General features: G+C 38.6%; 1 protein-coding gene across 1 annotated transcript; it reads right to left on the bottom strand.

Moving 5' to 3' along the window:
* Positions 1-1,761: 1,761 nt before the first annotated feature.
* Positions 1,762-22,492, bottom strand: LOC123755360 (tubulin alpha chain). The gene is made up of 3 exons (XM_045737912.2): positions 22,336-22,492; positions 17,526-17,748; positions 1,762-3,203 (listed from the first exon to the last, which is right to left on the bottom strand). The coding sequence occupies exons 1-3, from the start codon at positions 22,336-22,338 to the stop codon at positions 2,035-2,037; spliced, it is 1,395 nt and encodes a 464-aa protein (XP_045593868.2). The 5' UTR covers positions 22,339-22,492; the 3' UTR covers positions 1,762-2,034.
* Between the last annotated feature and the right edge of the window lie 1,088 nt (positions 22,493-23,580).

Here is a 23,580-nt window from a genome sequence, read left to right as displayed (position 1 = left end):
GTTCCATAGACTAGGTCCTTTTATTTGCACAGTGTGTTTACACAGATTAAGTTTGACTCTGGGGATATCAAAACTATATTTATTTCTGGTGTGGTGATTATGGGTTCTATTACATCTGTCCAGAAAGTTTCAGAACAGGGTTTGCATTTAAGAACAGGGTTTTGTAAATGTAAATGGCACAAGAGCATGTGTGGAGTGAGTTTATGTTTAGATGTTTAAGGATTTAAATGGGGGGGGGAGGTTGTGTGTTGTCTGAAAGCAGTTTGTTATTGTTCTGAAAGCAGATTTTTGCTGGGTGATGATGGGCTTGAGGTAGTTTGCAGTGGTTGAACCCATGCACAGATACCATATGTAAGATAGGGATAGATAAGTGCATAGTATAGTGAGAGGAGAGCAGAGTTAGGAACATAATATCTGATTTTAGAGAGTATATCAACTGTTTTAGAGAGACTTTTGGTTGTGTTGCATGTGGGTGCTGAAGTTAAGTCTCTTGTCTAAGTATAGGCCAAGGAACTTTCCATCATTTTTATTGCTGATGTTAACATTAACATTAAAATTAACATTAAAATAATTAATATTTTAATTAATGCATTAATATTCCTCAAGGTTGTTTGTCCCTTGACATAATTCTTGGTGAATCTGATACCTTTGATACTGTATTGCTTGTTTTATGTACTTTTGTTCTCATATTAGCATCCTCAGTGATATTTAACACTTTTTAGAATATCCAGCGAGATTGATGGTGCTACATAGCCTTCCCGGCTTGGTACCTTCTTTTGATAATTACTTGCTACCAAGTCAGCAGGACCTTGAGACCCAGTAATTGGTTAGGATCCAGACTTAGAACCCTGGTCTAGAAGAACACTAGATTAATATTAAAAATACTGCACTTTACATCATTTTAAATCAAATTAAAATTCTACCTGTTAGTTACCAAATTTCTTAAATTTGTTTATGAAAAACTTGCTTCTTTTACTTCTTCTATGCTTGCTTCTAATTAAATTGTTTTCTTTGCAAGGACCTTTGGTCCTCATAAAAACGTCATTAGTATACATGTGCCTTAATTCTATCCATTGACAACTGTTTTAATAACTACACACAGAAATCTAGTTAATTGTTGTTAACTAATTGTTAACAATTAGTTAACAACAACAAAGTTAATTGTTTAAGTTTTAATGTTCATGAGTGGTACAGGTGGATGTAATTTAGGCTCAAAGCCATACTAGGACCTGTTATACAAAAGAGAAGCTAGTCTCCTTGGGAAGGCCCCTTCTGTTCAAGTTATTAGTTACAGCTAACCTTCAATTTTATTCTAACTAGCTTCATATTTTAGTCACCTTAGCAGAGGATATTTTAATTAATGCAGCATACCTTAACTCTTGTTCGACTATTATTGCAATTTAGCAATCACAGCTGTGTATAAATATTGACAATGTGAAATAGGGTTCACAACAGTGATTATCCACACAATTTTGTAATGCATATTTATTTCACAATTGCACTGTATATGATTATTGTATGTTATTACATTCTACTGCAGAGTAATTTATGTATTTATTTATATACAAGAAGGTACATTGGATTTATGAGAGTACAAAGACTTGAAGTTTTACATTTTTGTAAAGCCACTAGCATGCATAGTGTTTTGAACAGCTTATTTAATTTTGTTAAATAAGATGCTTAGTTAAAGTTAATCCAAGGCAGGATTTGAAACCTGCACTTATTTAGGCAAACACAAATGGGTAGTTAGGAAAACAAGCATTAAATTAATATAATGTTTACTCTTCTTTATTCAAGTTTCAATAATATTCAATAATCTTCTTTATTCAAGAATAGTTTTAATAATATTCAATAATCTTCTTTATTCAAGAAACTAATAATAAAAGGAAAGCTACATGTGTCGTTGAATGAAGATCCAGTACCTTACAGAAGTTTGAAAATAAAGACAATACCGTATATCCCTGCCTAACATAGCATAACCTCTGAAATAAAAGTAAACATATTGTAATGAAGATTACACGTCAATAAATGTTGTTAGTAGCTATCATCTCCTTCAGTTCCAGCGGCGTAGTAAGTGGTCTTGGCTTCAGTCTCAGACTCAGAGCCGTCGACTGATTCCTTACAAACTTCTTCATAATCCATCTCAAGAGCACCCAAATCTTCACGAGCCTCGGTGAACTCCCCTTCTTCCATACCCTCCCCAACATACCAGTGAACAAAGGCACGCTTTGCATACATGAGGTCAAATTTACGATTAAGTTGAGCCCAAGGCTCTCCAATTGCAGTAGTATTTGACAGCATACATAAGGCACGACTTACTTCAGCCAAGCCACTACCAGGAATTACAGAAGGCTTCTGGTAATTTATGCCTACCTTGAATCCTGTGGGACACCATTCCACAAAATGAATAGCTCTCTTAGATTTAATATGAGAAATGGCAGCATTTACATCTTTTGGAACTACATCTCCACGATAAAGAAGACAGCAGGCCATGTACTTTCCAAGCTGAGGATCACACTTTACCAACTGGTTAATAGACTCGAAGCAAGAATTGGTTATTTCTGCAACAGATAACTCTTCATGACCTGCTCTAGACTCAGAAATCACTGGAGAATAGCTAACCAATGGGAAATGAATGCGGGGATAAGGCACTAAGTTAGTCTGAAACTCTGTTAGATCCACATTGAGGGCACCATCAAAGCGAAGAGATGCTGTAATAGAGGATACCACTTGGGCTATCAGCTGGTTAAGATTGCCATAAGAGGGAGAGTCAACATCCATGTTTCTGCGACAAATGTCATAGATAGCTTCGTTATCAACCATGAAAGCACAATCTGAATGTTCAAGAGTAGTATGGGTGGTAAGGATGGAATTGTAAGGCTCAACCACTGCAGTGGATATTCGGGGTGCAGGATACACAGCGAATTCAAGTTTGCTCTTCTTGCCAAATTCAACAGACAATCTTTCCATTAGCAATGACGTAAATCCTGAACCTGTGCCACCACCAAATGAATGAAAGACTAAGAATCCCTGAAGACCTGTGCAATTTTCTGCCATTTTGCGGACCCTGTTTACTACAGCATTTACTTTATCCTTTCCAATAGTGTAGTGGCCACGGGCGTAGTTATTAGCAGCATCCTCCTTACCAGTAATAAGTTGGTCTGGGTGGAAGAGTGAGCTATATGGACCAGTCCTAATTTGATCTGCAAGAGATAATTATTTTAGCACTCAAATCAACAGTTCAGTATTTCATTGTGAGTTGAATAAAATACCATTCTTTAAACTTCTTCAGGAGGTTATTGGATGAATAATGTACACATTAGACTTAACATAAGAATTAAGGGAACTGCCGAGGGCATATATCAGCCCATGCTAGGGAGTTTCTATTTATAGATAAACTTACTCATATATAGGTTTAATCTTAGCTTGAAACAAGCCAACAATCCCTTATCCTCTAATGTTACCTAGTAATTTGTTACATAATTCAAAATCCTATTCTCAAACCAGTATTTACTCCAGAGATTTTCTGAATCTAAACTTTTATATTTTGTATATTGATTGGGGTCCAGTTTGATATATTTAACACATTATTAATACCTGTATCCACTTTCATCCATTTCTATACTGTACTTAATCATGTCACCCAGTACATTTTGCCTTTGCAGATACAGTAATGTATATTAAGCATTCTTAACCTCTCATCATACAGGAGTGACTTTAGCAGTGATAAACCATAATAAAAGCATCTGAGGAAAATGCGAGTTCCAACTATGGTGGCAGGTAAACACTTATCACTTCATCGCACAGTGCCAATAAGAGAAGAATAACAATTATCTGCTACCGTATCTTTTTTTTTTTTAAGACCTCCTGCATTATCAGAAATTTGCCTGAATTTACCTGAGGGCCACTAACACTAGTGGCCTCGACAAGGACAAAAAGCCGGCAACTTGACGAATATTCCCCCCCCCCCCATTTGCCTTGATAATCATTTTCAGTTGGACTAAAATTTAACAATTTTGGTATTTATGGCTTTGGCAGGTAGGCAGTTCCATGGGTTTATAACCCTGTGGGTGAAAAGCATCTTCTGTTCTTAGGTCCTACATCGTGGCTTGTTGAGATTGAAACCATTGCTCCTTGTTTGTGTTACATCTAACCTTTTGAAGAAATTGCCGGATCAATATCCTCTAACTTTTTCAGTATTTAAAAAGTTTCAATTATATCTGCCCTGTCATGCCTGGTTTGCAGTGTTGTTAGTCCTGTGGCTCTCAACCGTTCCTGATACGCGAGTTGACTTAGCTCTGGTATGATTTTTGATGCCCAGTGTTGCACTTTCTCCAGAGCAGCTATGACCTTCTGATGATGTGGTCTCCATGCTTGGATACAATAATCCAAAATGGGGGACGAAAAACAGATTTATACAATTGAATCATTACATTATTTTCTTTAGTGTCAAGGTATGCTTGATTATTCCAAGGGTTTGGTTAGCTTTTTTGACTGCAGTTCCTACCTGCTGTGCCACTTTCAGTGAGTGATGGATTTTGACTCCAAGGTCCTTTTCTTCATCAGTCTGCTGTAATGTAATGTAATGTTATTAATTTGGTAATTGTGGCGTGGATTACTATGTCCCACATGTCAGGCCTTGCATTTGTCAATATAAAAAAGCATTTACCAGTCTTCTGACCATTTGTGGAGTTCATGTAGATCTTTTCGTAAGGCTACAGATATCATTATCATTTCCTACTTTACCATAAATATCAATTGTGACACTAGCTCTCCACATATGTCAGTTGCTTAATTTAAAAACCGTACTTGTGGTCGATCTCGAACCCATTTTTGATGTGACGACTTATACTGAATTTTGTAACTAGCTCATCAAGATTGTAACTTGCTTAGCTAAATGAATTGTGGGGTTCAGTCCCTGAGCCCATTATGTGCCTCTGTAACCCTTTCCACTACCGCCCACAGGATGGGTATGGGGTGCATAATAAATTAACTAAATTAAACTAGAATCTGCAAATTTGATGATGTGGTTTGTAATACTCTCATCTGTCACTAATGTATATGACAAAAAGTAATGACTTACTGTAAATATATAGCTCTTAAAATAGAACATTCTCTGTAACTAGCTGACATGTAACTATAAGGTGTGAAGGATAGATGAAATTCTTTCTGTAATAATTTAAGATGAGGTCTGATAAAGACCTTTTGTGCCCTCTGTAATGCTTTTTGCGCTACCGCTCAGAGGATGAGTATGGGGTGCACAATAAACTGGCAACAATCAATCAAACAATGACAAAGGATTGGCCCTAAAATGGACCCCCCTTACCTTGAGGTTACCTTGAGGTGCTTCCGGGGCTTAGCGTCCCCGCGGCCCGGTCGTCGACCAGGCCTCCTGGTTGCTGGACTGATCAACCAGGCTGTTGGACGCGGCTGCTCGCAGCCTGACGTATGAGTCACAGCCTGGTTGATCAGGTATCCTTTGGAGGTGCTTATCCAGTTCTCTCTTGAACACCGTGAGGGGTCGGCTAGTTATGCCCCTTATGTGTAGCGGAAGCGTGTTGAACAGTCTCGGGCCTCTGATGTTGATAGAGTTCTCTCTCAGAGTACCTGTTGCACCTCTGCTTTTCAACGAGGGTATTCTGCACATCCTGCCATGTCTTCTGGTCATGTGATGTTATTTCTGTGTGCAGGTTTGGGACCAGCCCCTCTAACATTTTCCACCTGTAAATTATTATATATCTCTCCCGCCGCGCTCAAGGGAGTACAGATTTAGGCTCTTTAGTCGGTCCCAATAGTTTAGGTGTTTTACTGAGTGAATTCTAGCAGTATAGGATCTCTGCACGCTCTCAAGGTCGGCAATTTCTCCAGCTTTGAAAGGGGCTGTCATTGTGCAGCAGTACCCCCTGTGGTACTCCACTTGCCACATTTCTCCAGATTCATTCCCATTTAGCATGACTTTTTATTTTCATTATTTTAACCATTGTTTTTATCCAGTCTAGTATTCTTCCATTTATTCCACGTGACTGCAATTTCTTTGCCAGTCTTTCATGTGGTACCTTATCAAAGGCTTCAACAAAATCCATGTATACTACATCAACCGGGAATCTTTTGTCAGAGTAGCTGGTTATCATTTCAAAAAAATGTGAGCAGGTTTGCAAGATAGGATCTACATTTAACAAACTCATATTGTGTCGATTTTACAAGAATGTTCACTGAAAGATAGTGAATGATTCCCTCACTGAGGATTCTCTCCATAAGCTTGCAAATGTGTGTTATCAAGCTAATCGGACGGTAGTTCGCCGAGCTCTTTCTGCCTTTTTCGAAAAGGCAGAAAGGGTGACATCTGCATATTTCCAATCTAGGGTGACTATCCCTTGGTCCAGAGATATTGTGGAAAGTAATTTCACTGGTAGGCATAGTTCTTTTGACAGTTTCTTTATAACTTTGGGTTGGATTCCATATATCCACACCTAGGGCTTTTGAGTCTTTTAGTTTGTCGATGCTCTTCCAGATTACATCGCATGTTATGGGTATATCCCTAAATTCATTATCTTTACCTCCTTCAAACATTTGTGTGGGTGATGAGATGTTATCTAACCTTTAAATTGTGAACACTGATGTAAAGTATTCATTTAGTGTTTGCTGCTCTTTTATTATCCATTATAATCTGGTAAGTCTCATCTTTTAAGAGTCCCAACGATCAAGTCCTGCGTTTTGATTTTACTTCTTACATAGGCATAGAACGGGTTTGGATCTTTCCTTATGTTTTGGGCAAGTTTTCTTTCATAGTTACTTTTGGATTGATTTGATTGTTGCCGCCGGAGGCGGCTGCTGATCTGATTTCCTGGGGTGGCTAAGTTTAGTGCCATTTTATATATCTCGTAATGAGTGATATCCATCGGGAATTTATACGTTCTCCAGAGGTTCCACTTAGTTATCAATGTTTGTTTTACTACCTTAAACGAGCATTCTAAAATACACGTACAGCAGGCTTCTCGAGACCAACCAAGTACACCCAGGGGGGAAATTAGACACTCGGGGAGTGGGGGGGGGGGAGGTATTCAACGACTGCAGGAATTCCGAAGAGGGATGCAGAAAACAGGGATCGGCTAATACGAAAAAACAACCTCATTATAAGAAATCTTGCGAACGAAGAGGGCAGGAACGATCAGGAACTCATTGAGGAAATGATTGAGAAACTGATAGGCAAGCATTAATTATATCAAATGTTGGGAGGTTAGGTAGGCCTGAAGCAAATATGGTACGAATAACCATTGCAAAATTTGCAAACATGGAAATTACTCAATAAAGCCCACTACCTCAAAGATCTTGAGGGGTATAACCAAGTATACATATCTACAGATCTCACAATTGAGCAGCAAAAAAACGACAGGTTGCTAAACCTATATTTTCGCACTCCATGAATTCAGAGACTGAATTGTCTCTAAATTCACGTAGTGCGAAAAGATACATGAATTCAGAGACAATTCTAGAACAAATGTTCCAGAGATGTGAAAATATTTAATTCAAAATGATAGGCTACCAGAAACCTTAGCCAAATATCCCCAGTTTGCTAACTGTAGGTAGTAACTAACTGATTGTAACCTATCCACCGCTGCCCACTGGATGGGGGGCAGGACAAACATATAAACTGTAGCACTAGCTCTCCGCATATGTCAGTTGCTTAATTTAGAAATTGTACTTTTGGTCGATCACGAACCTATTGATGATGTGACGATAAGTATTGAATTTTGTGACTAGCTCATCAAAATTGTAACTTGCTTAGCTGAATGAATTGTGAGGTTCAGTTCTTGAGCCAATTATGTGCCTCTGTAACCCTTTCCACTTCCGCCCACAAGATGGTTATGTGGTGCATAATAAATAAACCTACCTAAACTGCTAAGAGGAAAACTGGAGTTAAGAAAAAAAAACAATTCAATATGCAAAGCTAAAGATCAGGAGAGAGCAGGTGATCAAGATAGTAGATGTAGTATAATATATAATCCTTCGCTCAGCCAGACAACACTAACTCATTATATCTCGGAAGACAAACATGTTCAAAACCAAAGCGACAGTGTAGAAAATATTAACGTAATAAATAGAGGAACAATCTCTCAGCCCCCAGAAACAACGTCAATTTATATTGTTTTTACACAAATGCCAGAAGCCTGGTGAATAAATTTGACTCATTATGTGTGTATGCCGAGGCTGAAATTTCCGACATCATTGGCATCAGTGAAACATGGGGACGAGAGGACATGATAGAAGGGGAATTCTTTCTCCCAGGATACCATCCACCATTCAGAAGGGACAGCACAAGAAGAGCAGGCCGGGTAATGCTGTATATGAAAGAAAACCTGGATGTAATCAGAATGACGAACTGAACACCATGGGATCCTCAGTCTGCATGGTGCAATATACTAACTCAAGATGGAAGCAAAATGATAGTGGGAGTATGTTACAGGGCTGACACAGCAGCGGAAGAGGTAAGTTGCGGATCTGTACAATGTGACACTGTACAATGCGGCATCAGAAACCCATACAATAATGGGGACTTTATCCATGAAACCCTAGATTGGGTAAATATCGCAAGCAGAAGAACAATTTTCTAGACCTGTTAGAGGACTTCTTTCCATACAGTATGTGGCAGAGCCCACATGTGGTAGCAGCATTCTAGATTTTGTGCTAACATCAGAAGAGGGCATGATTGATCAAATTTCGGTGGGGGAAAACCTAACCCCCTCATGTGATCACCATATTTTATGATGGACTACGAATATAGAAATCCACATAAAGGTAAATGGTAATGAATTTCTAGATTACTATCGAGGAGATTATCAAGGAATGAGAGGAACTGCAAAACATCTGCTGGAGGGAGCTGATAGGGGAATATAGCATGGAATCATCATCGTGGCAAAATTTCAAGAGGGTCATCACGGAACTCGTTCAAAAAATGTGCCAAAACCAGAAAGAAAGGAAAGGGAACAAGATAGATGACACAGGTAAAACGAGCATTGATAACCAAGCGGAACCTCTGGAGATCGTATAAAACCACGATGAACATGATGATTATGAGATATACAAAAGGGCACTAAACTCGGCTACCCAGAAAATCAGATCAGCAAAAAAGAAAGTGCGAAAGAAAACTTGCCCAAAATATGAATAAAGATCCCAAATCGTTCTATGCCTATATAAGAAGTAGAACCAAAACAAAGGACTATGTAGGACCCGTGATATACGAGACTAACAAAGTTATAATGGACGACAAACGTTTAGAGCAAACGCTTTAAATAAATATTTTAACAACAGTGTTCACACTAGATGACATCTCATCACCCACACAAATGAATGCAGGAGGTGAGGAGAATGAACTTAGGGATATACCCATAACATGCGAAATAATTAGGAAGAGCACACAAGTTACAGCTCCACTCCTGTGCCAGATAAGTCGACTACGGGCGCATCATAGTCCATGCTACTTTGGGTCTTTTGTTCAGAGTAGCTGAATCTAAAACAACATCAGGAAGAGCATTTGATAAACTAAAAGACGCAAAGGCCCAAGGTGTGGATGGAATCCAATCCAGTTATAAGTGAACTAACTGAAGAGTTCAAGAGAAATGAACTAACAGAAAAACTATGCCGTCCGCTGAAATTACTTTTCACAAAATATCTGGACCAAGGGATAGTCCCTCCTTGAATGGAAATATGCAAATGTCATTGTTTAAAAAAAAATGTCCCTGTTTAAAAAAAAAGTCAGGAAGAGCTTAACTAGAAAACTACCGGCCGATCAGCTTGACATCACACATTTGCAAGCTCACAGAGAGAATTCTCAGGGAGGGAATCATTCACCATCTTCCAGTGAACAATCTTGTACAATCGACACATATGGGTTTGTTAAAAATAGATCCTGCTTTACTGCTCACATTTTTGGAAACGGTCATTGGCTAATCAGACAAGGGCCTTCTGATGGCTGTAGTATACATGGATACATGCCTTTAATAAAGTATCACATTAAAAATTGGCTAGGAAAGTACAGGCCCATGTAATAAATGGTAAAAAACTATAATGGATAAAACAGTGGTTGAAACAAGGGTAGTGCTAAATGCGAACGAATCTGAATGGAGAAATGTGGTAAGTGGGGTACCTCAGGGATCCATTTTGGAGGTAACCCTGTAACTTCACAAATGGCCGGAAGACTGGCAAATGCACTTTAATGTCGACAAATGCAAAACCTTGCTAGTGGGGCAAACAACAACTACGAAATCACTGCCATTACATTACATCATTTTTATGAAGAAAAGTATCTGAGTCAAAATCCACCACTCGCTAAAAGTTGCACAACAGGTAAGAATAACAATCAGGAAAGCTAACTAAACTATCGGAATTATCAAGCGTACCTATGACTTTAAGGAAAAGAAGATAGTGATTCAACTGTATAAATTTATAATTTGGATTACTGTATCAAAGAATGGAGATCTCACTTTCAGAAGGTCATATCTGCTCTGGAGAAAGTTAGCTAGTTAGCTAGTTTAGTTCATTTATTATGCACCCCATACCCATCCTGTGGGCGGTAGTGGAAAGTGTTACAGAGGCACATAATGGGCTCAGGGACTGAACCTCACAATTCATTTACTTAAGCAAGTTACAATCTTGATAAGTTAGTTACAAAATTCAATACAAATCGTCACATCATCAATTGGTTCGAGATCAACCACAAGTATAGTTTCTAAATTAAGCAACTGACATGTGGAGTGCAACACTGGGCAACAAAAGTCATTCCGGAGCCAAGTCATCTCTTGTATCAGGAACGGTTGACGGCCCCAGGCCTAACCACACCGCAAACAAGGCATGGCAGGGCGGATCTCGTTGAAACTTTTATAATAATAATAATAATAATTATAATAATTTCATTTTATTCACAAGACGGTCCACTGGGTTGGTGAGATGATACAAGTGATATTTTTACATTTTTGCAAAGCCACTAACAAGCATAGCGTTTCGGACAGATCTTTAATCTAACATATCAGGTAAGATGAAAAAGTACATTGTAGCAAGGTTTTATATCAACAATATAAATTGAGAGGTGATTACACTGGTAAAGATTAAGTACTTAATTAGCCTTAAAAGTACTAATATTGGGAAAATGGGAAGTACAAGATACAGTGTGAGTTTGAAGCACAAGGTAGGAAATTATGAAGATAAAATTAGGTACTTTTTGGTTTTACTTTTGAACAGGGCATAGGTTGGACAATTTGTTAATTCATCAGGGAGTGAGTTCCAAAGATTGGGTCCCTTTATTTGCATGGAGTGTTTCCAGATTTAGCCTGACTCTGGGATATCAGAGATATTTATTTCTGGTGTTGGGTTCTATTACACCTATCAAAAGTTTCAGATCAAGATTAGCATTTAAGAACAAGGTTTTGTACATGTATATAGCACAAGAGAATGTGTGGAGTGTATGTTTAGCATGTTAAGGGACTAACATGCTTAAACCTTAACATGCTTAACATCCCCCTCTGTGTTAACACACAGAGGGACTGTGTGTTGTCTGAAGACAGTTTGTTACAGTTCTAATAGCTGATTTTTGCAGTGATGATGGGCTTGAGGTAATTTGCAGTGGTTGAACCCCATGCACAGATACCGTATGAAAGATAGGGATAGATTAGTGCGTAGTATAATGAGAGGAGAGCAGAGTGGGGAACATAATATCTGATTTAAAAAGTGTACCGACCGTTTTTGAGACTTCTTGCGATGTGTTGTATGTGGGGTGCTGAAGTTCACTCTCTTGTCTATGTATATCATAGTGGATTTGTCGACATCACTCGGTACCCCTACTCAAATCTCTGAATATGTTAGATATTAAGTCATTGCACATTCTCTCATGTGTATTATACATACATAAAACGCTGAACTGTAATGCCAATCCTGACCTTAAAAGATTCATTGAAGGTTGTAACAGAACCCATGAGCACCACACCAGAAATAAATACAGTTTTGATATTCCTAGAGTACGACTTAATCATACTAGAAATGCTCTTCAAATCAAGGGACCCAGAATGTGGAATGATCTTCCCAACCATGTTAAAGACAGTACCTCTCTCAACCAGTTTAAGATAAAAACGAAGCACTACCTAATAAATTCCCTGTAACCTACCTTACCCCTCTGTTTGTCAACCCATGTATGTTTTTTGATTTTGTTTTCAAAACAACGCTGTTTGAATGTAATTTTCTGTAATAATTTGTAATTGTATTTGTGCTGCTTTTTCAACCATGTTCCCCCCTCTTTTACCTCTATTTTGATTTGTTCTCAACACATTTTATTCTTTTTACCCATTAGTTTTAAGCTTTAGTCATTAATGTTTTTCCTGCCCGAAACGCTTTGCGTAATAGTGGCTTTAGGCATTGTATGTACTAGCTCTATCTATTAACCCAACAAACTTTGTAAAATCTCTTTATGTATGTACCTTACCTAAATAAACATTTATTTATTTATTATTTATTTATTAGGCCAAGGAAGGGGAAAGGGAATTATCAGGATAGAGCACCAAGTCATTATGACTATATAGCACTTGGAAGGGATCAGGATAAAGACTTGAGATGGGACGGGGGTGTAACGGTTCTCGCTACAGGGAAAAGGAATGGTGCCCAACAACGTGGACGGTCGGGAATTGAACGCCGACCTGCATGAAGCGAGACCGTCGCTCTACCGTTAACCCCCTAAGTGGTTGTATAGGCCAAGGATCTTTCCCTCATTTTATTGGTAATAACAGTGGCTGTCTGCAGTTGAATCTGATTTGATGATTTACAACTAAATAAAATGTAGAAGGTCTTTTCTATGTTTAGTCTAAATTTGTTGGTTGACATCTATGAGTGGACTCTTTAATTCATTATTGACAATATTACAGTATTTAGTGTGCGGGAGCTGGGGTCAGAATAGATAAAGTTAGTATCGTCAGCAGATAGTATAGATTTAAGAATGTTTGAAACATATGGCAAATCATTGATGCATGTACGAAATAGGAGGTCCCAAGATTATGTATTATGTACTCTTTATGTACTTAATCCAAACAACTTTATCGTTGTGTTCATAGCTGTCTTCTTTTATGTGCTAGCCATATGCTGTATTGTGCCTGCTAAGTTTTGTTAAACTACCATTCAAGCTGTCATTGCAATCATTCTGAGCTACCTATGTGCTTTAATATACCTACAATTTTTCTCTCCTCTTTTATTTTTTTTCATGCTATGAAACTGTTATAATTTTTATAAATTTTGCAAGTATTTACCTACTTATAAGTTTCTTAGATTAAGGACCTACCGGAAACGCTGCGCGTACTAGTGGCTTTACAAGAATGTTATTACTATGCTATGTATTCTCACAATCCCAATGTACCTTCTTGTATATATATAAATAAATAAATAAATAAATAAGATGCTACCCTGTGGCACCCCTACTGTGAATGGTAGAGTGAGGGAGGTTATGCTATTGATGGCTACAAATTGGTGTATCACTGAGATAGGAACGAATATAATCCAGAGCAAGGCTTCGGATACCAGTGGTGAAGTTTAAGAGGTTTACAGTATATATTTTTGAACGAGTTCCGTGATTACTGTGAAGTTTTGCCATGATGCTTCCATGTTCACCTATTAGCTCTCCAGGATATGTTTTGTAATTCCTCTCACATTCCTTCGTAGTCTCCTCGATGGTAATCTAGAAATTACTCATGAACCTTAATGTCGGTTTCTGTATTTGTAGTCCATCTTAAAATATGGTGATCACATGAGGAGATAAGCTTTTCCCCTACCGGAATTTAGTCAGTCATACCCTCCGCTGATGTTAGCACAAGATCTAGAATGCTGTTACCTCGTGTGGGCTCTATCGCATGCTGAAAAAAAAGTCCAGTGCCAGGTCTAGAAATTGTTCTCCTTCTGCTTGTGAGGTTAGATTTACCCAATCTATGGTCTATTTACCCAAACCCACATTATTAGGGATTGGGTTTTTGATGCCGTATTGATCACATGGTGCAGATCGGCGTCTTCCTCTGCTCTTGCCCTGTAATTACCTAAGTGTAATTACCTAAGTGTGGCTACAGGATGAGAGCTACGCTCGTGGTGTCCCGTCTTCCCAGCACTCTTTGTCATATAACGCTTTGAAACTACTGACGGTCTTGGCCTCCACCACCTTCTCACTTAACTTGTTCCAACCGTCTACCACTCTATTTGCGAAGGTGAATTTTCTTATATTTCTTCGGCATCTGTGTTTAGCTAGTTTAAATCTATGACCTCTTGTTCTCGAAGTGCCAGGTCTCAGGAAACCTTCCCTGTCGATTTTATCAATTCCTGTTACTATTTTGTACGTAGTGATCATATCACCTCTTTTTCTTCTGTCTTCTAGTTTTGGCATGTTTAATGCTTCTAACCTCTCCTCGTAGCTCTTGCCCTTCAGTTATGGGAGCCACTTAGTAGCATGTCTTTGCACCTTTTCCAGTTTGTTGATGTGCTTCTTAAGATATGGGCACCACACAACAGCTGCATATTCTAGCTTTGGCCTAACAAAAGTCATGAACAATTTCTTTAGTATATCGCCATCCATGTATTTAAATGCAATTCTGAAGTTAGAAAGCATAGCATAGGCTCCTTGCACAATATTCTTTATGTGGTCCTCAGGTGATAGTTTTCTATCTAGAACCACCCCTAGATCTCTTTCTTTATCAGAATTCTTTAAAGATTTCTCACATAATATATAGGTTGTGTGGGGTCTATGTTCTCCTATTCCACATTCCATAACATGACATTTATTAACATTAAATTCCATTTGCCAAGTGGTGCTCCATATACTTATTTTGTCCAGGTCTTCTTGAAGGGCATGACAATCATCTAAATTTCTTATCCTTCCTATTATCTTAGCATCATCAGCAAACATGTTCATATAATTCTGTATTGCAACTGGTAGATCATTTATGTAGACAATAAACATCACTGGTGCAAGAACTGAACCCTGTGGTACTCCACTTGTGACATTTCTCCATTCAGATACATTGCCTCTGATTACTGCCCTCATTTTTCTATCAGTCAGAAAATTTTTCATCCATGATAGAAGCTTACCTGTCACCCCTCCAATATTTTCCAGTTTCCAGAACAACCTCTTATGTGGAACTCTGTCGAAAGCCGTTTTTAGGTCCAGATAGATGCAGTCAACCCAACCATCTCTTTCCTGTAATATCTCTGTGGCTCGATCATAGAAACTGAGTAAATTCGATACACAGGATCTTCCAGATCGAAAACCATACTGTCTGTCTGATATTATATCATTTCTCTCCAGGTGTTCTACCCATTTAGTTTTGATTAGTTTTTCCAATACTTTCACTATTACACTTGTCAATGATACAGGTCTATAATTGAGGGGGTCTTCCCTGCTGCCACTTTTGTAGATTGGAACTATGTTAGCCTGTTTCCACACGTCTGCTACGATTCCTGTACACAGGGATGCCTGAAAGATCAGGTGAAGTGGAATGCTGAGCTCAGATGCACATTCTCTCAGAACCCATGGTGAAACGCCATCTGGGCCAGCTGCTTTGTTCTTACCGAGCTCCTTGAGCATTTTTTCCACTTCGTCTCTAGACACCTCTATGTGCTCTATGTTGTTCTCTGGAATTCTTATTGTATCTGGTTCCCTAAAGATTTCATTTTGTACAAACACACTTTGGAACTTTTCCTTTAGTGTTTCACACATTTCCTTTTCATCTTCCGTGAATCTATTTCCCATTTTCAACCTCTGAATATTATCCTTTACCTGCAATTTGTTGTTTATGAATTTATAGAATAGACCTGGTTCTGTTTTACATTTGTCTGTAATCCGTTTTTCAAAATTTCTTTCTGCCTCTCTCCTCACTGCCATGTAGTTGTTTCTCGCATCTTTGTATCGCTGGTATGTTTGGGGGTTCGGCCTCTTCCTGTATTGATTCCATTTTTGTGTCTTTTGGTCTCTAGCCCTCTCGCAATTTCTATTGAACCAATCCTGTTTCCTAGTTCTGCATCTGTCTGCATCCCTGTAGCATACTCCCACTGTCATTTTGGTACCATCTTAAGCTAGTATGTTGCACCATACAGACTGAGGCTCCCATGGTGTTTAGTTCCTCATTGTTGGTTGCATTCAGGTCTTCTTTCACATATAGCATTACCCGGCCTGCTCTTGTTCTGTCCTTTCTGAATGGTGAGTGGTATCTAGGGAGAAAGAATTCCCCTTCTATTATATCCTCTCGTTCCCATATTTCATTAATGCCAATGATGTCGGGATTTTCAGCTTCAGCATACGTACATATTGAGTTTAAATTTATTTACTAGGCTTCTGGCATTCGTGTAGAAACAATTTAAACTGACGTTGTTCCTGGGGGGCTGAGAAAGTGTTCCTGTGTTTAGCACATTCCTGTTCTGTACCTGTTTGTCGTCCGAGATATAAAGTTAAATCCGCCTGGCTGGGTGAAGGACCATAACCTCTCTATTATCTGGATCACCTGCCCTCCCCTGATCTTTAGCTTCGCATTCTTGTGTAGTGGTCAGTAAATGGTAAGTAGTAATTGATACTTGTAGCACAAATCTTATACAGTAGTCAAATCTTATTCAGGAGTCCCACTATAGCATGAGAATAACAATTGTACGTATCTACAATTGCCACAGTGAATACTAGGGCGATGATAGTCTAAATCTTTTGGTATTTTAAATTTTGAATTTGATAAGATACCACCCAAAAGACAAGCACAGAAAATGCACACACAGTCCAATCCCATAGTCATTTAGAATAAAGCACTACTTCCATCACTCTAAAAGTCAAAACTATACTTCTCCCTAATTTATATCTGTAAAAGAGAATGTCTCTGTTTGAGGTTGGGATTGGAGGCTTGGAGTGATTTTGCAGTGACCAGTCTCCAGGTTATGGTCATAGGTGTATTGGAATGGAACATCATGCCATCCCCCCCCCCCACAATCCTTTGTACGAAATGGCATATCATAGTAATTTACAACCTAAATATCAAACTACATCCTCACTAAGATTCATCTCGCAAAATTTTTCTACATGAATAAATGGTAGTTTCTATTATGTAGTTTATTGACGAATTCAGTATTTAGTGAAGATGGTTACATGGATGAAGGGAAAGTGGTGGGAAGTAGAGAAGTTGGTGAATGATAAGGAATGTCTTTATGAGGGATATTCCTTCATGGGACCCTAAGCCTTTGGCTGGCCCATTAAGTGTTACTCGCTTCTGTTTTACTTAGGCGTAAAGTAAGTTTTACTTACTTAGAGAGAGGAAGGTGAAGGGTAGGGAAGATGTTGGCTGTATATAGGTGGGGATACCTAGCTACGTAATATAACTGCACAGTGACATTAAATAAAGTGTTTATCTATATAATCACACAATGAGTTTCTAGGGACCGGTATTTTTTGTGTATGATGAAGTAGGAATTTAATGTTAGTTTTAATGAGATGAGGAAAGGGAGAGGGGGAGAAAACGATCACCTTAGATGCTTACCAATGACACTTGGCTCAAGATCAACAAAGAGTGCTCTGGGAACGTATTTTCCGGTGCGAGCCTCATTGAAGAAAGTGCAGCATGAATTTTTCAATCCAGGAATAGTCTTGTCTTCCGGCATTTGGCCATCGGGTCCAATGCAGTGTTCCAAGCAATACAACTCCCAGCAAGAGTTGCCGATCTGGACGCCTGCCTGCCCAACGTGGATCGAAATGCATTCACGCTGTTAAATATTAAGAATGATAAAACACAGCAAATATATGTAACTAAAAATATATATCTGCATATTTAAGGTATACATGATGGCAAGAATATGTTTCAGATAATTCAACAAACGAGAACTTCCTGATAATTTAAAATCTACAATAGCTACTTCTTTCATAATTTGTTATATACTTATTAACATATACATTAGCATAGCATATTAATATACTTATTAACATATACATGTATACATGTTAGTGCAGTACATTGCTATAATTTACAGTATTATGGAAAAAATTATAAGTAAGCTACAGGTAATTTCACACAAAGTCATTAACACGCATATTCGTATTCCCTACCCGGACCTTCGAACAAGCCGCCGACTTTCTGTCCTCATCGAGACCACTAGGGTTAATGGCCCTCAGGTAAATCAGGTAAATATAATATCGATCAAACTATCATGCAAAAGTAGCCTTATTTCTGGGAATTAATGAAAGTCGGTCAAATTCAAATCCATATTTTTATTCACAAGAATGTGTGCACAAAGAACATAGTAATGTACAATTGTAGACACAGGAGTTAACACAAACTAATAAAGCCACTAGTATGCAAAGCGTTTCGGCCAAAACTTTAAAATAATTTGGTGAAAAAATTATTTAAAAGTGTAAAGGGGTAAACACTTAATACAAAAAGTAATGTAAATTGCTTACATATATATTTTTTCCACGATAAAATAAGTTAAAGAGAAATAACAGATGAATACAATAAAAAGGTGATACTAAATGATGACATAATGTAATAGGCTATTACATACCTGTTGTATGTAACTAACCCCATAATATAATGTACATAAATTACATTATGAAGATAGTAGGTCTAGCAACAGTACAGTAGTTTATTTACATTAATAACAGAACGGAAATACAGAGTAATGTAGGGAAGAAAATGGAACATAGCAAAACATAAGACTAATATAGTATATTTAAGTTTAATGGGGCCAATATTTAAAAATAAACAAGGATACAAAATGACATGAGTACTGTCAACACTTTATAAATGAAATGCAAAAATTACATGACATATGAAGAACACATTAATTATTAAATAAAAAAAATAATATTAACACAATAATAACTTAAAAGTAGGTAAAATGTGAATTTAAGACTTTTTAAGATGAGATTTCTGACTTGGCCACTTCTCCAGTATTGTAACTACCGTTTGAAGACGAGTAATTGACTACTAATGACCTGACCATTTGTCAGGTCATTGTAGACTATAACCGGCAGAGAGTTATTGACTTGTCACATTTCTAATAATTGTGGACTCTGCTTAATAATTTTGCGAAGAGTTTAGACTTTACCATTTGTCAATCCAGTTGTGACTTAGTTTTTCTGATGGCAAGTGAGTTCATTGACTTTTTTTTTTATTTTTATTGTTAAAACAAAGTAAAACAGCGTACATGCAACCATATAAACAGTAAAGCATAGAATTACAAAGAACATTGAAAGACATAAAATAACACAGAGCAACATAACAGAAAAGAGAAAACAAAGAACAAAAAAAATTCATAGGAAAGTACATGAACTACACATAAAAACAGCTAGTCAAAACAGTACAAGCAGTGATCCATAAAGCACAAAGAAACATGAGAACAACAGAAAGAAAACATAAAACAAAAACAAATAAGCGTACAATAGAAACAAAAGAAAAAAAAAGACTCAGAATGACATGGTACAAAATAATACAAATCTAGTAACAAGCCAGCCTGAAAGGCCATGTTCATTGACTTGTGATAGTGATGTCCATGCTTGGACTTTATACCTTATTCTGGTTATGTAACGTCACTATCCCACTATGTTCACAATCGTTCAGCAAGTCGTGAGTTAACTAGTGTACCAATGTTGTTAGGTAATTGTGGCCTAGCGACATCTAGCTACTATGATTTGTGCTGTGTGTTGATTTACTTTTATTATTTCATTGTGAGTATGCCTAGAGCGATTTGTGTACAGTATATAAGAACTGGTGTCATGTAGATAATTTCGCCCCAGTCAACAGGTGGATTTTACTAAAGACTCTCACTTTACCCTAGACCTGTTTACACTGAAATACATGAAGCCAGGTGGCTCATTGATTATTGAAGGAAAGTTCTGTTCCACGAGCATTACTGTGGATTGTGACACGACAGTGAAATTGAGTATATGATATTAATTACAAAAATTTATCATCATATAACCATAATGTGTTTCTGTTTAACATCAATGTAAGGTCTCTTAGCAAACACTATGATGTTAGTGCTTTATTGCAAACACTAAACTAGCAATTTTCTTTTTGTTGTTCTTACTGAGATCTGGTTGAATGATGACATTACCCTACTATATAATATTCCCAATTATTCAGCTATCCACAACTGTAGACCTAACCAGAGAGGTGGTGGTATGGCAATTTATTACTATAAGGAGTTATCATGCACAAAAGTTATCAAATCTAGAGATAACCATGGAGAGTATCCCAGTTCAAAATGAAGGGTCTGAGCACCAACTTAAATTTGGGAGTAGTCTACAGAATTCCAAACACTGCTGTAACTGAATTCAATTCCAATCTTAGAAACTTAATAATAAGGAACAATCTTAACAAAAGTCAACTAATATTAACTGAAGATTTCTATATTTATCTATGCCAGCCTGATAACCCACTTATTGCCAGCTTCCTCAACTGTATGAACTCCTGTATGATTTTGCCTTGATTACAGAACACACGAGAATTACTGAAACAACTGCCTCCTTCCTTCATCACATTTTGACAAATATTCCAGGTAAATTCAGGTAAATATAACCTGTGGAAGAATCACTGATGATACAACAGACCACTCTACCCAACAATTATCCTAACCAGCATTTCTAAGTCTATTAAAACAAAGAAAATAAGCTTTAGATTGCATAGTGAAGCCTCCATACTTTGTAGCTGCTGCTTGCACCATAAACTGGGGAACGGAAACCAAAATGTGACTAACATTAATCTAGGTGCGCAGACATTTCACGGAAACCAGAAATATGACTAACGTTAATCTAGGTGTGCAGACATTTCTTCACAAAACTCTTAAGTTTCTGTAATACTCACTGTCCTTTACTTACTAAGCAAATTACAGCTAAAAGGTCCAACAACCATTGGTTCACAAAGGGGTTACTTTCTTCAATTAATAAAAAACATGAATATGACAAGAAATGCAGGCTAGGTATCATTCCCAGAGAATTGACTATGCACTACTCCTCACTGCTTTCCAAGATATTACAAAAAACAAGACAACCCACTATGAAAATTATTTTAATCATATAATGATAAGATGATCTTTAATAAAAACCCCACCCTTATGTAATTTGTGAAAATTATGTAAATATTTACACCAAGGCTTTCGCACTCATTTGAGTGCTTTGTCAAGATCTGAGTTTGTGATTAGGACGAGACTTGCATCTCAACGCCTTATGAGGCTGCTACCCTGTTCCTGTTGTGGAGATACAGTAGTGTACATGGGGGCGCCGGGCTGGGAGATACAGTAATGTACATGGGGGCGCCGGGCTGGGAGATACAGTAGAGTACATGGGGGCGCCGGGCTGGGAGATACAGTAGTGTACATGGGGGCGCCGGGCTGGGAGATACAGTAGAGTACATGGGAGACGCCGGGCTGGGAGATACAGTAGTGTACATGGGGGCGCCGGGCTGGGAGATACAGTAGTGTACATGGGGGCGCCGGGCTGGGAGATACAGTAGTGTACATGGGGGCGCCGGGCTGGGAGATACAGTAGAGTACATGGGGGCGCCGGGCTGGGAGATACAGTAGTGTACATGGGGGCGCCGGGCTGGGAGATACAGTAGTGTACATGGGGGCGCCGGGCTGGGAGATACAGTAGTGTACATGGGAGCGCCGGGCTGGGAGATACAGTAGTGTACATGGGGGCGCCGGGCTGGGAGATACAGTAGTGTACATGGGGCCGGGCTGGAGATACAGTTGGGGGCGCCGGGCTGGGAGATACAGTAGTGTACATGGGGGCGCCGGGCTGGGAGATACAGTAGTGTACATGGGGGCGCCGGGCTGGGAGATACAGTAGTGTACATGGGGGCGCCGGGCTGGGAGATACAGTAGTGTACATGGGGGCGCCGGGCTGGGAGATACAGTAGTGTACATGGGGGCGCCGGGCTGGGAGATACAGTAGTGTACATGGGGGCGCCGGGCTGGGAGATACAGTAGTGTACATGGGGGCGCCGGGCTGGGAGATACAGTAGTGTACATGGGGGCGCCGGGCTGGGAGATACAGTAGTGTACATGGGGGCGCCGGGCTGGGAGATACAGTAGTGTACATGGGGGCGCCGGGCTGGGAGATACAGTAGTGTACATGGGGGCGCCGGGCTGGGAGATACAGTAGTGTACATGGGGGCTCCGGGCTGGGAGATACAGTAGAGTACATGGGGGGGGGGCGCCAGACGGTGTCAAAGATGGCGCCGCCGACCAAATGTCACATGTTCACTGGTCAGTCCATTATACAAACTCCTTGGCGCTACAATATACACAAACTTAAGGATAGGTGGGCGGAAAGTGAGAGTTGGAACGTACCATAATTGGCGAGATCAAAAGGAAAACAAAGTAGTGACGAGCAGTGGTAAAGGAGGACAGTGCACTTCCCGTGACTGCCAGAAGCCAAGTGCTCCCTCGGGCCAGGTGCAAGCAGTATTTATACTTTCCGTGACGTCATAGGCAGGCGCGGATTTGATTGGTCAGTGGTGGCAGTCGGAGGCTGCGACTTCCTTAAGAAACGGTCCAACTTGGATCCGATCAATTAAATTTTAATTCGAATTAAAAACTTTATTTATTTATTTATTTATTTATTTATTTACAAGAAGGTACATTGGGTTTATATGATTACATAACATTGATGTTTTTAACATTCTTGTAAAGCCACTAACATGCAAAGCGTTTCGGGCAGGTCCTTAATCTAACTGCTAATTTTAAGTACAATACAATACAATACAATTTTATACAATACAATTTTATTTAGGTAAGGTACATACATACAATAAATATTTACAAGGATTGTTTAACTTATAGGTATAGCTAGTACATACAATGCCTAAAGCCACTATTACGCAAAGCGTTTCGGGCATAAAGTGGGTAATTGTGGGTACAAGTGGGTAAAAGTGGAAAGTGGGTAATTTGTAGTTAAACTTGAAGAATATTAACAGGTACATTGTAAGAAAATTTGAAGAAAATTAATAGGTATATTATAGTAAAATTTGAGGATTATCAACAGGTACATTGTAGTACAATTTGAGGATTATTTCTATGTACGTTGTAGTAAAATTTGCGTTCAACATAACATATGATTGTAGTGATTACAATGGTAAAACTGTATGGCTTAGACACATATATCGGGGAAGTGGGTAGCACAAGATAAAGTGTGAGTTTGAAGCATTAGGTAGGAAACTATGAGGATGAAATTAGTTTATTTTTATTTTTTTATTAACTAGCTTAGGTATACCCAGTAATGTGCTACTACCCTATTCTATATGAAAGATTACACAATGTAGATAAAAAAGCCAGCTAAAAGCTCATCCAACATCCCAACCTCACAGGACGGCCAATATATGGAATCAGGAGGGAACATGAAATGTGAAACAACTTTCTAACAGGTCGTAACAACTATCTATCAAGTTGTAACAACTTTCTAATATATCATAAAAATTTTGCAATAAGATGTAACAATTTTGTAACAAGGTAACAATAGGAACCGTTACGTAGTGTATTTACAGGGAGGTGCACCCCCGGGAGTACCTTGATCGCAGGTTCGAGTCACCTCACTGC

This window comes from Procambarus clarkii, chromosome 20, assembly GCF_040958095.1.
Source record: "Procambarus clarkii isolate CNS0578487 chromosome 20, FALCON_Pclarkii_2.0, whole genome shotgun sequence".
In the NCBI taxonomy this organism is placed as follows: Eukaryota; Metazoa; Arthropoda; class Malacostraca; order Decapoda; family Cambaridae; genus Procambarus; species Procambarus clarkii.
This window is presented reverse-complemented; position numbering and strand designations above follow the sequence as displayed.